At 31.4% G+C, this 15540-nt stretch overlaps 1 protein-coding gene across 1 annotated transcript in view; it reads left to right on the forward strand.

The window, feature by feature from the left end:
* Positions 544-15540, forward strand: part of LOC109820139 (phytochrome-associated serine/threonine-protein phosphatase-like) — a 17075-nt gene continuing 2078 nt past the window's right edge. The window contains exons 1-5 of the mRNA XM_020386237.1: positions 544-700; positions 8400-8546; positions 8654-8721; positions 14129-14186; positions 15357-15467. Of these exons, the coding sequence (XP_020241826.1) occupies positions 620-700; positions 8400-8546; positions 8654-8721; positions 14129-14186; positions 15357-15467 (465 nt within the window). The 5' untranslated portion in view covers positions 544-619. The remainder of the gene's footprint in view (positions 701-8399; positions 8547-8653; positions 8722-14128; positions 14187-15356; positions 15468-15540) is intronic.

Genomic DNA, 15540 nt, shown 5'->3' on the forward strand with positions numbered 1-15540 from the left:
ACTGTGTGATAAGAAAGATATCAGAAACCTCGTAATATTTCTGATTTAATCCCAATTCTACCACATCGAATTAAAATACCACAAAAGTTATGTTGAGAAATAATTTCAGGATATTTTTTAGTTCTTCTGCTTGTTGTTTCTCTGAAATTTTCTCCTTCCGCCCGTTGCAACAGATCTGTTATATCAACGACAAAGGATCTCACCATAGTCACATCAAGATCAAATTTCATTTTGTTCAAAAACTAATGACACCCTTCCAAATTTGGATATTTGCTGATTTATCATCCAGTTCTATCACATTGAATTAATACATTCCGAAAGTTATGTTAATAAATAAATACTTCATGATATTTTAACAATGTTAAGTTTGGAGTAAATAACAAATATCTAAACTTAAAGGGTTGATCTCAAATTACATTCCGAAAGTTATGTTAATAAATAAATACTTCATGATATTTTAACATTGTTAAGTTTGGAGTAAATAACAAATATCTAAACTAAAGGGTTGATCTCAAATATTGTTAGGTGGGGGCATACAGAAGAAAGATAAACCTTCTCTCTCTCTCTATACCTCCGTCTCTTTCTCTCTCTCCTGAATCAAGCGAAGGCGTTGGCGGCCATGGATTTGGATCTGTGGATTTCGAAGGTGAAGGAAGGGCAGCATCTAATGGAGGACGAGCTCCAAATCCTCTGCGAATACGTAATCTATGCTCTAATTGCAATTATGCATATCTTTTAGCTTAGTGCTGGATTCAAATTAGGGCTAGGGTTTTGTGAAATGGCGCGTCCTTTTGCCCTAGGCTTTGCTTGCAAACTTCTTTTGGTATTTTTCTTGAATCTGGATCTGTTATTTGTGTGATTTCTATAGTATAGGAAGACCACAGTTCTGAGGTTTGGAGTTGATGAAAGAAGAAAAGGAATCAACTTGTTGGTTGCCCTGAATTGATTTGAGCAGTAATTGGTTCACTTGTGTTGTTAAAGTTTCTCTTGGAAGAAGCTTATGTGCTCGTTAATTCACATGAACTGTGGATACTCAGATTTATGTATTGATTGTTAAATTGCCAAAGCTCCTCTTGGTTTAAGTGTTTTTTGTAATTGAGTTTAATATCTATAAAGAAGCTTTGTCTAAACTGTTTAGGAGTTACAAGTGTCCGTATGGAACCTGTTGATATTTAATACATGATAGGGCCTTTATGAACTGCACACGGTACCACTGTTTTATCGGATATAAAAATGTATGCATTTTTGGATTCATTTCCTAAGAATTTTGGAAGCATGTTGATGAAGTGAGGTCTAAGCTCATAATTTCCGCCATTAACTTGAGGAAGTCTAATAGAAGATGAGATTGTATTCTTAGTAGAATAACACGGATTAAGCGATTGGTATTATTCCTAATCTAAACTTGTATATGCCAAAGAAAATTCTTTGATTTTTTTAAAATCACTAAAAATAATTAAGAAAAATATCTAACAAGAAAAATAAATGTTAACTAATTTTTATTTCTTTTTATATTATTTTTATAAAAAGGGAAAAACTAAAATATATAAAAGATTAGTGAGAGAGAAGAAGAAGGATAAAAGAAAAAGAAAAACCTAACTAGCTTCGTTTGGATGCTATGGTGTTTTTCTTGTTGTGTTTTTATAAAAAAGCATCATGGTGTTGTGTTTTTAGCTTAAAATGTTTTCAAAACACCATGTTAAGTATTTTTGGTCAATACTAGTTTGACCCATTATAACATTAGTATTAAACATATTATTAGTATGTTATATATTAATTATAATAAATATATTATAAATAAAATATAATAATATTTAGTTTACATTATTATAGTATTATAAGTATTAAATGTAATGCAATATAATATTATATAATGTATTATAATATTATATTGTACTTTAATGAGTTAAATTATATTATAATTATTACATATTATTTTCAAATAATTATATATTTAATTATTTTGGTATATCAATTTATTATTGTTATATATTATATTAATATTATTATAGTATTTATGATATTAATAAATATTATTATATTATGAATATATTATTTTTACATTAACATTTGTTAGCAATAAATTATTTTATTATTAGAAATTATTTTACTATATAATAAATTATATTATTTATTATATAATATATTAATATTTTATACATTATATTATATTTACTATACAATATATTATTATAATATTATTTTATTATTAAATATGTTACTATTATATAATATTTTATAATTATTAATTTATTACAATTTATTTATTAAAAAATTAATAATATTATAGCGACTATACTATTGTATAGTATATTATTATATCGTTATTATATTATTGTTTATTATCAATAACTTTTTTTATTTTTTATTAGTTTATTTATATTTTATTATTATTTATTTATTATATAATATATTATTAACATATTAAATATTGGTATTTAATATGTTATTATATTATTATATAAGATATTTTATTTATTGTATTTTATATTATTTAATAAATATTACTAATATGTTAAATTAACTATAATATAGTATAGTATAGTATAATATAATAAGCATGTTGATAATAACTCTATATTAATTACACTTAATATATTATGTTAGATATTATATTAACAACTTCTCAAACTCAAAACCAAAACACCAAACTTAAAACATCTAAAATGTGTTTTGAAATAAGTGTTGTGTTTTTAGTTTGAGGATGATTTAGCTCAAAAAACATCATGGTATTCAAACTCATGGTGTTTTATTTTTGATAAAAATACCATGGAAACAAGTAAAACACCATGGTATCCAAACGGAACCAAACAAATCAATATAAACCATTTGAAACAATCACCCTTAATTCTAGGGTTAAGCTTAAACTCAACTGATCAGTTAACCAAGTAAGAATAGTACTAAAGGGAGGTCAAGAACCAACAAAGTACTTCTTTTCTTGCGGAGTGTCTTATGCAACCCCCTAAATCTTGCCTTAGACACCAACAAAGTTAAATAAACTTAAACCGGTTCATCTAAGAATTATTTGTTCCTATTGAGCTCGAATTCTTAGAGGCCAACGTCTAATGAAAGGACTTGGGTGTGTGTAGTGATGAATTAGTGATTTTTGGGCGAAGGAAAGGGTGATGAAATCATTCATCTTATATTGATTTGGAATTTTTGCCCTTAAAAATATTTTCAGGTGTGCGCTCAAATTAAAATGCTCAAATCACTATGGTGAATTCTTACTAACTACATACAATGCAACCCTAAGAATTAAAAGCAACTACAAAAGGATGTAAAAATATTTTTTTTAATTAAGGTCAACAAATAGACATAGTTTTTCCTTTGATCTTTTTACTCAACGTCCACTAGTACTATGTTCGCTAGGGCTATTTCTATAATTTGACATCCATATAATTCATGTATCAATGTTTTTTTTTTTGGAATTTGACATCATTCTTATGAACAAAGTAGGCAACTAAATGATAGACTGCATAGAGGTTAGCACTTAGCAGATGTGACGTAGTTAGTCCAAGGTTTTAAATGTCGGATGTCGGGTTTATGTCGAATGGCTGAAATTCATGTCGGATAGTAAAAATCGGGGATATATCAGGGGACATTGACTAAATATCGGATTGTCATATCGGGTAATACGCATATGTATAATAATGTCCTAAATATAATCTAAGCATTCATAAATTCAATATAAGCATACTTTATAAATTCTATAGACTAGACATATAAAAAAGTAAATAATATATGGATTTGGGTTCATAAATTCTTTCTATCGGGTTCATAAGAAACCCTTAAACATGAGAACGGGTCAAACGGGTTTGGGTATTTATCACTAAACCCAAACCTGATAACAAAAAACAGATCTTAAAAAAAAAGTACCATATCGGCCGATTTTTCAAAGCTAAAAAATAGGCGGATATGCCCGATATGACCTGATATTTCCGATTTGGCCTTGAAAACCGACATACGAGTTGAAAACGTTCATGTTGTGTCGGTCAAGCTCTCAAACCGATATGTCGGCCGACATTTAAAACTTTGGCAGTTACATCAGTATACTTTACTTTTCTTTCCATTCAAGAATGTCACCATTTTGGTTGACTTTAATAGTTCTGGAAACTACAAGAAAAATAATTGCTTTTACTAAGTGATACACACATTGAGAACAACCTTGATATTTTTTTTTACACATTATCTATCACATAGTTTAGGTTGGTATCTGCCATCAACTTTTATGGTTGGTCTCTTGTATCAAATTAACTGATAAAGTATCAATAGTTTTGTGAATTTATTAGCCTTCATAGTTCATCCACTTTTATCACAAACCTTGTAAAATTTATTACCATACTCATCATAATCATCCCCTAGATTACTTCCATGCTTGTTCGCTAGGGCTATTTCTATAATTTGACATCCATATAATTCATGTATCAATGTTTTTTTTTTTGGAATTTGACATCATTCTTATGAACAAAGTAGGCAACTAAATGATAGACTGCATAGAGGTTAGCACTTAGCAGATGTGACGTAGTTAGTCCAAGGTTTTAAATGTCGGATGTCGGGTTTATGTCGAATGGCTGAAATTCATGTCGGATAGTAAAAATCGGGGATATATCAGGGGACATTGACTAAATATCGGATTGTCATATCGGGTAATACGCATATGTATAATAATGTCCTAAATATAATCTAAGCATTCATAAATTCAATATAAGCATACTTTATAAATTCTATAGACTAGACATATAAAAAAGTAAATAATATATGGATTTGGGTTCATAAATTCTTTCTATCGGGTTCATAAGAAACCCTTAAACATGAGAACGGGTCAAACGGGTTTGGGTATTTATCACTAAACCCAAACCTGATAACAAAAAACAGATCTTAAAAAAAAAGTACCATATCGGCCGATTTTTCAAAGCTAAAAAATAGGCGGATATGCCCGATATGACCTGATATTTCCGATTTGGCCTTGAAAACCGACATACGAGTTGAAAACGTTCATGTTGTGTCGGTCAAGCTCTCAAACCGATATGTCGGCCGACATTTAAAACTTTGGCAGTTACATCAGTATACTTTACTTTTCTTTCCATTCAAGAATGTCACCATTTTGGTTGACTTTAATAGTTCTGGAAACTACAAGAAAAATAATTGCTTTTACTAAGTGATACACACATTGAGAACAACCTTGATATTTTTTTTTACACATTATCTATCACATAGTTTAGGTTGGTATCTGCCATCAACTTTTATGGTTGGTCTCTTGTATCAAATTAACTGATAAAGTATCAATAGTTTTGTGAATTTATTAGCCTTCATAGTTCATCCACTTTTATCACAAACCTTGTAAAATTTATTACCATACTCATCATAATCATCCCCTAGATTACTTCCATGCTTAAGTTCTTCCTATATTGCCTTGAATAATGTTTGTATTTTATTCCTGCTTTCTTTGTTATAATCATCCCCTAGATTACTTCCACGCTTAAGTTCTTCCTATATTGCCTTGAATAATGTTTGTATTTTATTCCTGCTTTCTTTGAAACCTTCAATTTTGGAGCGTTGTAAATTTTCTTTTATGCCCTCTTGATCACCTTTGCAGTTGAGACTTTGAACTTTATCTCTTCTCATCTTTGAGGTAGTTATCGATGATCCACACTTTTCATGTTAGGTAATTGCCGAAGATTGACATCTTCAAAATGTCAACGCGTTTATTAGAGACCAAAGGAATCCCAATTCTATTGACCCTTCATGATCAAGCTTCCCATACCTAAACAATATTCATGTTCCAAAATATCACATTAGAGGATTTGCATCACATCAACAACAATAACAAAGTCTCTATCCCATGTGTTTGGGGTCAGCTACGTGAATCTTATACTTCCATTCTGTTCTATTATGGACCATCTCCTCTCTTAAACTAACCATAATCATATCCTTCTTGATTACTTCCAACCCAGTCTTTCTAGGTCTACCTCTAGATCTTTTTGTTCCATTAACTATAATATTATCACTTCTAACTGGTGCACTAAGAGGTCTACGTTGTACATGGCCATACCATCTTAGTTGTTTCTCTCTCATTTTATCCTCTATATGAGCAACTTCTAATTTACTACGGATGCACTCATTTCTTAATTGCACTAGATGAGTATAAATTAAAAAACATCTCGTCTTTGATATGTTTCTTAATTGCACTAGATGTTTGGCTGTTTTGCTCTATTTCATGGATCTTAGACTAGTAGAGGATTTATGGAAGGTTATAAAGCTTTTGGCAAAACTCGTGATAGTACATTTCTTCATTCTTGTAGTGTGAAGAATATACCAGATACATCTATACAATATTTATCCTCCACCAATTTGCAAACAATACTGAGAGTTGTTATGTTGAGTTGAGGGTTCAAATGTTCTAAAGTATATGATGCAACAAATTTTGAAAAGCAGGACATGAGGTCGCGGATATGTGTGTGCATGTACCAATATTAGTGAGCTGTAACTCTCTTTACTCTGGTTGTTTGTATATCAGAACATGGTAAATGGAACCTATTGGTCTTATTTAGTACTTCTCGTTTCTACTCCTCTCTTGGTGGTCTTATTTAGATTTTTTTATATGTTTACCTTGACCCTTTTTCTAAGTACAACAACGTTATGTTTCATGTAAATTAAGTATTCTAATACATGTATTCTAATACATGTTTGACACAAAAGATTTTGAAAGAAATTAAGTATTCTAATACATGTATTCTAATACATGTTTGACACACAAAAGATTTTGAAAGAAATTAAGTATTCTAATACATGTACTAGATTTAGAAAATTGTGCAAATTATACCTTCTAACCCAACGCACAATTTAATGAGAAAACAATCTCCTTTGGAATCTCTACGCCATAAGCTACAGAATTCTATGTCATAAGTGAACTTGAGATCTCTTTAGCCATAAGGCATCTGAAGAGTGTTTCTGTACCTATATTCAAGGTTTTAAGTGTTGGATGTTGGAGACATGTCGGATAGCTTAATTCTATGTCAAATTGCGGAAATCAGGAAATTATCGGGGATATGTAGTACATACCAGATTGTCATATCATGTGGTGTGCATATATAATATAATGTCCTAAATGTAACCTAAACATACTTAATAAATTATATAGTCTAAACATACAATATGCAAATAACATATGATGTTTAGGATCACTAACTGATTCTCAAAATATGCTTCTCGATTTCAAGAGAAAGTGAGCACTGAGCAAGAGAGAGATAGAATGATAGAGAATAAAGAGAAGAGACACAAAGAGAGATAGAATGAGGGAGGGAGGGAGACCCTAAAACTCTTCATCATCGAAACCTCAAATCGATGTTGAAAATTTAGTGTCGAACACTCAATCGATTTCGTTTAGAGAGGAAGCAAATGAAAAGGATCGGAGCAGTTTATTTTTAGGGCACAATTTTGCCCTAGACTTTTCTACTGGATTCTTTAATTGGGAACATAACAATTGGATGAGGTTTGGGTGGGTTTTAAACCTACGCTCAAAAGAGCAAGGTCTTGAAAAATTAGCATATCTGCCAATATTTGGAGATCGACATATCGGTCGATATGTCTGACATGTCCCAACATACCCAACATATCCTGATATTTTCCCTCAAAATGCCATACAACATCGGAAGCATGATATCGTGATATCGTGGCGTTGGAGCTCCCAAACCGACATATGTTGGTCACAACGTCCAACATGTCGGCCGCCATCTAAAACCTTGCCTCTATGGTCAGATGGGAGCTTTTTGATACTTTTGCACTCTGTCCTTGCATTTTTCTGCCATCTATGTGTTATGTTGGCAGATTTCTTTGCACCTATATAACTTTAGTTGGTTATGAAGAAGCTTTCTTCTTTGACACCCACTGAGGTTTGTGGATGTCAAAATTGTCAGAAACAAACATCATAGGATGACGAGTCAGCTCTACCTAAGTTATTTAATATTATCCTTTCTTTGGAGAATTCCTCTTCATAGTTTATGCATTAGGTATTTTAGGTTGTTGGATGTCGTTTGGCAATCTAGAATGGGGCTGGCATATCAATATTCTGAACATTCAACAGTATACATGTGTTTTATGTAGAATAGAGTCTGTTGTAACAATCACCTGAAATAATTTCATACATTTTGCCATGGTGAGCTAAAATGATGTTTTTAGTTATATTTCAGACTTCATAAAAGAGGATCTGCTGAATGCATGTTTTCTGCATTATATCATGGGAAATTTTATCTATCAATTTCCCTGTCATCTTTTTCTGTTTTCTCATCTATTATCTAGGTCTCATTACTTCTTTAGCTGCTGCCACTGATTTGTGAATTTTTCTACCTCACGTGAAGTTCACTGCATACATTTTTTTTGAACTCTTATTTTAAAACTTCCAGGTGAAGGATATTTTAATTGAAGAGTCAAATGTCCAGCCGGTCAATAGCCCTGTAACTGTTTGTGGTGATATCCATGGTCAGTTTCATGACCTAATGAAACTTTTCCAGACTGGAGGTCATGTTCCTGAGACTAATTACATATTTATGGTAAATTTCTCACTCATAAAGCATGTTGAACCAGTTATGATTAGTTTTTCCCAGCAAAGCCATAACATGGTTTACTGTAATATGGTTGTTCCATGAACTACTGCCAGGGTGATTTCGTTGATCGGGGATACAATAGCTTGGAAGTTTTTACTATCTTATTGCTCCTTAAAGCAAGGTATTAGTTAAATATGCCTTTCTTTTTTTTCTTTTTTTTTGTTGCTTTTGTGCCGTTTGTATTATTTTGAGCAATTGATAGAAGTATTTAGTATTTGCAACAAAAGCATGTGTTTGTGTTGTGCATTGGGATCTTAAACCAGGCATATCCTTGTCTCCAGTTTTTATGGCAGATAAATTGATGCCTGGCAACATTTTCTTCTTTCTATTTCCTTGTCTCCAGTTTTTATGACAAATAAATTCCTTTATACAGTGAAACTATGATCTAAAATATGTTTAAAATGAAGACAATAACACTGTATGCAGAGGATAGAAAAATGACATGAATGAGGTGACATTATTTTTATCAGCCTTCTCTGAGTGTGATCACTAGGATTCTTATGGATATGTTTAAATTTTCTTTTATCTTCATATATTACTTTTTAGTTAAATCGTTAAAATATGGAAACAGGCATATACAAGCACTCGTAACATGCTAAGCGTACATAAAAAATAAGTACTAATGTCTGTGTATGAGTATTCATGTAATATTCCGAGAGTATTCATGTAATATTCCGAGGCATTGGTTACATGTTGATTATCATTATTCATCATTGTTCAACCTCTTTCAATCGACACGTGTCGGAAGTGGAGCACAGATCGAGTATCATAAGTCTCCATCATACATCGTGGGCATTGGATATTGTCGTATAATACAAGTTGTTGATGTTCTTGCATATCTATAGATACTTGTGATATATTCAGTATGATAGAATGTGCAACATTTGGGCTGAACTATAGCCTGATGGATTACATGTATTCATAATCAAACAATGGCTGTTTATGAACCCTTAACAAATATTTTTCAACTTCTTATTTTTTGGTTATAATTATAAATGAAGATCATACGAAATATTTGGACAATGGATGTTTATATGTTTGCATATGCGTGTGTGTGTGTGTATGTGCGTGGCAGCGTGTGTGAAGCTTGCAGAGTAGACAAGTGATGGTGTGTTTCTCCAAGTACTTAGTTGGCATGTTGCTAGATCAATGTTGTAGAATGAGGGGAAAAGCGTTCAAAAGTGCTAAAAATGCGAAAACAGCTCCCTGCCACTCCACTAAGGCTGAAAGCGGGCCTATTAACCATCTGGGCTGCTTTTGTCTCTGAAAGGCGCTCCCAAAAGCGCTTTCTGTGTTTTTTTCCCCATGTTTACATGGTCTATTTCCCCTTTTCTTGAGATGATTCTAACTGAAGTTTGAAAGAAACTTGGAGTAATATAATGATGATTGTATTTTACTTAAGTACATCTTCTTTCTTTGATGATTAACATTAATTTGTTGACAGTTTGATGTGCATATCAAACTATGGTAGTATATCACATCACAACGTGTTTATTATTTAACAATATTACATGATTTAATGTAAGTATTATTACACATCTACTTCATGCTTAAGATCGCTATAAATAATCACGTATACATTTGTAGAATTTTTTTCCCTCCTTTTTTTGCTTGTTTTGTAATTCTTAGGTTTTGTACTATTTTATCTTATTTTTGGGAACTTTAAAACCCTGCTTAAGCCCGAAAAGGTCACGGAACCTTATCGCTTCGCTCTGGTTTTTGCTTTCACAACCTTGTGCTGGGCGTGGTGCACATCCAAATCCCTATAGCCCATATCATCAACATATCAATATCATAGTTGTTGGCCTGATATGTGCCACGACATGACATGCCAGACCCCATTTACTCATGTATATGTATGTGTATACATATATGTCTATAAACACATGTATGTATACAGTGTACATTCGTAGATACATTATTAATTATACATATTTGTATATAGTAGTATAATGCACATGCGTTGCACGTGGACGTACTTGTTTCAAAGTCTAAGTTTTTATGTAATAAGTTTAAAACATTAATTATAGGGCTTAATCAAAAGAATAAAAACTTCTATGTTTGATTATGTAAGAAAATAATTAAAATCGATTATGTAAGAAATGTTAAAAACGTGGACATACTTGTTATACGTTTGGAGTTTTTTATGTAATAAGTTTAAAATATTGATTATAGGATTTAATAATTAAAATTAAAAATTTTCACATCTAATACAAAATTCTATTTTTAATGAAGAAGAATATAAGAATATGAAAGGTTCAATCAAATATAGAAGATAGTTATTATTTAAACCATATAATCAATGTTATTGTATAATGTCACTATAAGCAAAACATATAAAATCAATTAAAATTAAACCCTATCAAAATTTTGAACTCGGTGACATATCAATCTCCCCCATTTTATATGGTTTAATAATTGTTTTATGCTTTCAGATTTAATACTTTTTCATGTTTTTCATTCTTCTCCATTTAGAAAGCTCCATTTCTCAATCTTGATCAGCTTTTTGTATGTAAATATCTCAATCTTCAACATCAGTGGGTGTCTTACAATAGTATTAATAGTAGTGAGTGAGTGTGGAAGTATATTTCGTCTCTCTTCTTAGGGAGCTATTTTTTTGGTAGGAGTTATTATATATATAATTGAATATTTTTAAAATTGCATATAAAGTAAACAAATAAAATGCAAAGATATAAATAATTTAATTTTATATGTTTTACCTATAGTAATCAGCTCACAATAATCAAGAGCAGAAGTTGAGATACGGCCTTATAAAATTTACAACTTGACATTGTAACGCATCATCACAAGGTGAAATACAACTTTAGAAGATTCTGATTTATAACTTGACATAATAACATGCAATCAAGTTTATTTATCCAACAAAAAGCAAATGTACAACCAATTTAAATAAAGAACAATAAGAAATCATAAACTTGGATCAAATGAAATAAATTTCAAGAGATACAAAAAAATAGAAGAAAACTCTCAGCGCAGCATAATCCATTTCATCAGGTCACCAAACTTTTAACTGATCTGAAAATACAAATTCCTCAATCATGAGCTTAAAATCAACATATATATTCAACAATCTCCAGCATCTCAATTTTCCAAAATTAGTTTTGATGCCTTGAGAGGGTCATGGTGATCTGCAAATCACTAAATTCTTAAAAATGAATATAAATGTTATACTGGAAAACTTCAAGACTGCGTGAGAGCTCCACATTTTATAGAGCTAGGAACAGGTTCATTCTCACAGTATATATGCTTTTTCAGTATGTTTATTCAAATCATTAGTACAATACAAAAACTGAATTTTTGTCAATTTTCATCAAGATCTTTAGTATTATGGATATCCAAGACATTATCACAGACAACTTGAATGCAAGTTAAATAAACCCTATCTAGAACTAATACAATTCAACAACAGCATATGATTTCAAATGAAAATTAGGATGCGAATAACATCCATACATTTAGAACAAGATATACCTTGAATCATAATCCAGTCTTCTTCTGCTCCTTGGCTCTAAACATGCTAATATGAAGCTCGAGCATTTCTAGAACATTAACCAACCTTCCTTTAGCTCTCTCCATGTACTTATCAAGTGTCATATACAAAAGATTGAAGAAATTAGCAAACAATTACAAGCAATCTAAATCAAAACGCAACACATTATAAATATATATTCCTACAAATATAAAGCATTGCAAAAAGACAGAGGGATTCATAACTTGACCTTTAAACTTTCAGATAATAGCACTGCTTGATGGGCCTCTTTCTTGTCTTCAACTGATGCCATCAGATTACATGCATATACTTGTGGAGGTTTTAATATGAATGTTTATTTTGTGGTACCTTAATCTGATTTCATCTGATTACATATGCCAATCGATAAGTGCATATACTTGTGGAGGTTTTAATATGAATGTTTATTTTTGTGGACCTTAATCCGATTTCATCAAATTAGGTGTGCCAATTGATAGGAGGTATTTATAAAGGATAAATTTCTGGGAAATTGATGGATTGACATGAGTTATTGAAAGGAAATTGAAGGTCACAAGAGGTATTAAGAGGGAATAAATGGGCATTAAGAGAATAGATGAATTGCCTCCACTGTAACCACCACTAAACATTCAATAATCCTTGAAAAATTTTCACTAACAATTTATTTAGGGTGCAACTGTTCTATGCAATCCAGTGGCTCATTAATTCCATCAAAAACAAATTTCGTTGTTGGTGTGGAATATGGTAATGGATGATTTGAGTCAATTGACTGAGATTGGAATGTGACTTGAGGACAATATAGTACATTTTAATGCAATTTCGATGGCATTATCGGAAAAAATGTTTTTACTCCCCCTACACACTTTTATAATAGTATTAGATATTAGATAGTATTAGATTAGATATTAGATGAACATATGTATGTATTGTTATACACATACATACAGATATGTATGCATATATGTATGTACACATACATCGATACATATTATGTATGTACACATGCAGACATGCAGCCATAAACATGTAGACATGTACGCACAATTGCAAACACTAAAGCACATTATATAATCAATGTATGGATTATCCTATACTAAACTGAAAATTCTCAGTTTATTTCCGGGCAACAAATATCAGATCAGTAAATGTTATCTTAAAAACTATACTAGTTCACTGTGATGATCCATTGAGAAAGCGTGGTGAATTTTTTGAATTTTCTTATTTGGTCCTTTTTGTGTATGGTATGGCATGACTTCAAATTTTCAAGTAAATATATTGTAACTTTGAATTTTCTTATTTGGCCCATTTTGTGTATGTTATGGAATGACTTCAAATTATCAAGTAATTATATTGTATATTATATTTTACAAGTAAATGTTTTTGGGTTACTTAAATCAGATTACCACGTTTCCCTTCACAGGATAATTTTCTGTATTATTATTTGACTTCTGTTGTTACGTGATGAGATTGTGATATGGATGATAAAAACATGCCTATCCATTTTATTTCACTTTTTTTTGGGTGATTCTATTGGTGGAGATGATGATTCTGGAGTCTTGGTGTTTTTATACTATTGCTATAAAAATTTTGATCTTTTGCTTTCAACTTTTTTAAATAAATTTATTGATTTTTGAAAGAAAAGGAGCTGGGAAGAAGTAGGGTCCAATGAAAGAGAGCCTGGACAGGGATAGGCAGTAGTAAGTTTGACAATGGTTGTGGTACTCGGAAGAAGTCTTTTTTTTCTTTTTACGCCTCTAGTTCAAGCTTTCAGCCTTCATTATCAATAATCCTTTATGATTTATGGATTAACATATCATCACATCGTACTTTTTTTTGGGCTATTTCTTATCTGCATCTTTTATAATTGACTTCTTTGGTTGCAATTCCAACTATATTTAGGTTTGAATTTTTAATATTCATTTACTTGCTTTTCATATATGCAACTTCTACTTGCTGGCTGCTTTTGGTTATAAAATGATTGGCATAACCTTTGCTTATTTTCCTATCTTCATTTTTTTAGATACCCTGCAAATATAACTTTATTGCGAGGCAATCATGAAAGCAGGCAATTAACACAGGTACGTGGCTGTCAGCTGTGACAATCGTACTTTAAGTTGAATTAACCAACTGATTAGTTTCATTAACAGTTTTAGCAACTTGTGCACTTCTCTCTTGTTAGATATTCTAATTTTTTATCTTTAGTTCCAGGCAGTCCCCAAACTCAAATGTCTATTCAGTCTTCTGTCAGAAATTATCAGTCTGATACTCTTTTTCTTTTCTTATTCAAGAATTGTACATGCAAAATAGTGCTCTAATTACTATTGGTTACTTCTTTAAAGCTTTTATATGGTGCCAGAAATTGTGATTTGGTCACTGGATGATGTGGCTCCCATTCTTTCTTCCACTTAAAACTGTATTTCTTGAATGAAAAAAGGTTGTGATCAAGTTGATGCTAGAAAGTTGCAATTTTATCCTATTCTGAAGTGCTTTCCTATAGTTTTGAACAGCAAGAGGGATCCTTTCATTGTGACTAGTATCTCAATGCAGTGTGATCTGTGCATCGACATAGCAACATGCAAGAGCGGGTGTAGTAGTCAAATTAGTGTGCATGAGACAAAACATGAAGAAGTGTAGTAGTCGCGAATTCTCAAGCGCGAATAAATGATTAGATATTTTCAGAAATTCCCCCCCCCCCCCCCTTTAGTGTGAGCGGCCATTTCTTTATTTTGCTTCTAAGTATAAGGCCATTTTTGGCGTTCTCAAATTGTGGCTCACAGAAACCAAAAGAGAGGCTTTTCTTAATATATAGTATAGATGTATACAATTAGATAGTACTGTTAATACATAGCTAGTTTTTAATTAGAAGTTTGAGCATATCCATTAGTGATGAATTAAGAAATTTAAATTTCTCTCTCAAGCAAAAGAATGAGGTTGTGAAAGCTGTAACTTCCATTCAGCTCATATTGTTACGAATATTTTGCAGTAACTTCTGTTGCTGGCTGGTTTGCTTTCAAAACCCCAAGGGATTGCTTTATCTTGCTACTTGAATGACTTCAGTTTGACATCATGATAAATAAGGAAAAAAGAAGAATTTTTTTGTTTATATTGATTGTTCAATTTTCTGATTTGGTTTCATACGCATGATTATCGTGTGAAAATTAAGTTGCTTTGGAAGTGATGCAAACCATGTGAGGATATTGAGATAATATGTATGTCTTAACGGAAATTATGATATCTCGTCTTTCCAGGTTTATGGTTTTTATGATGAGTGCCAACGGAAGTATGGAAATGCTAATGCCTGGCGGTATTGCACTGATGTATTTGATTACCTAACTCTGTCAGCAATTATTGACGGAACAGTAAGTTGTTTCATGCTTTAATGTTTATGCACAGGACCTATGTTTATTTTCCTTTAATCTGCCAATAATCAAC

This window comes from Asparagus officinalis, chromosome 1 (genome assembly GCF_001876935.1).
Source record: "Asparagus officinalis chromosome 1, Aspof.V1, whole genome shotgun sequence".
Classification (NCBI taxonomy): Eukaryota; Viridiplantae; Streptophyta; class Magnoliopsida; order Asparagales; family Asparagaceae; genus Asparagus; species Asparagus officinalis.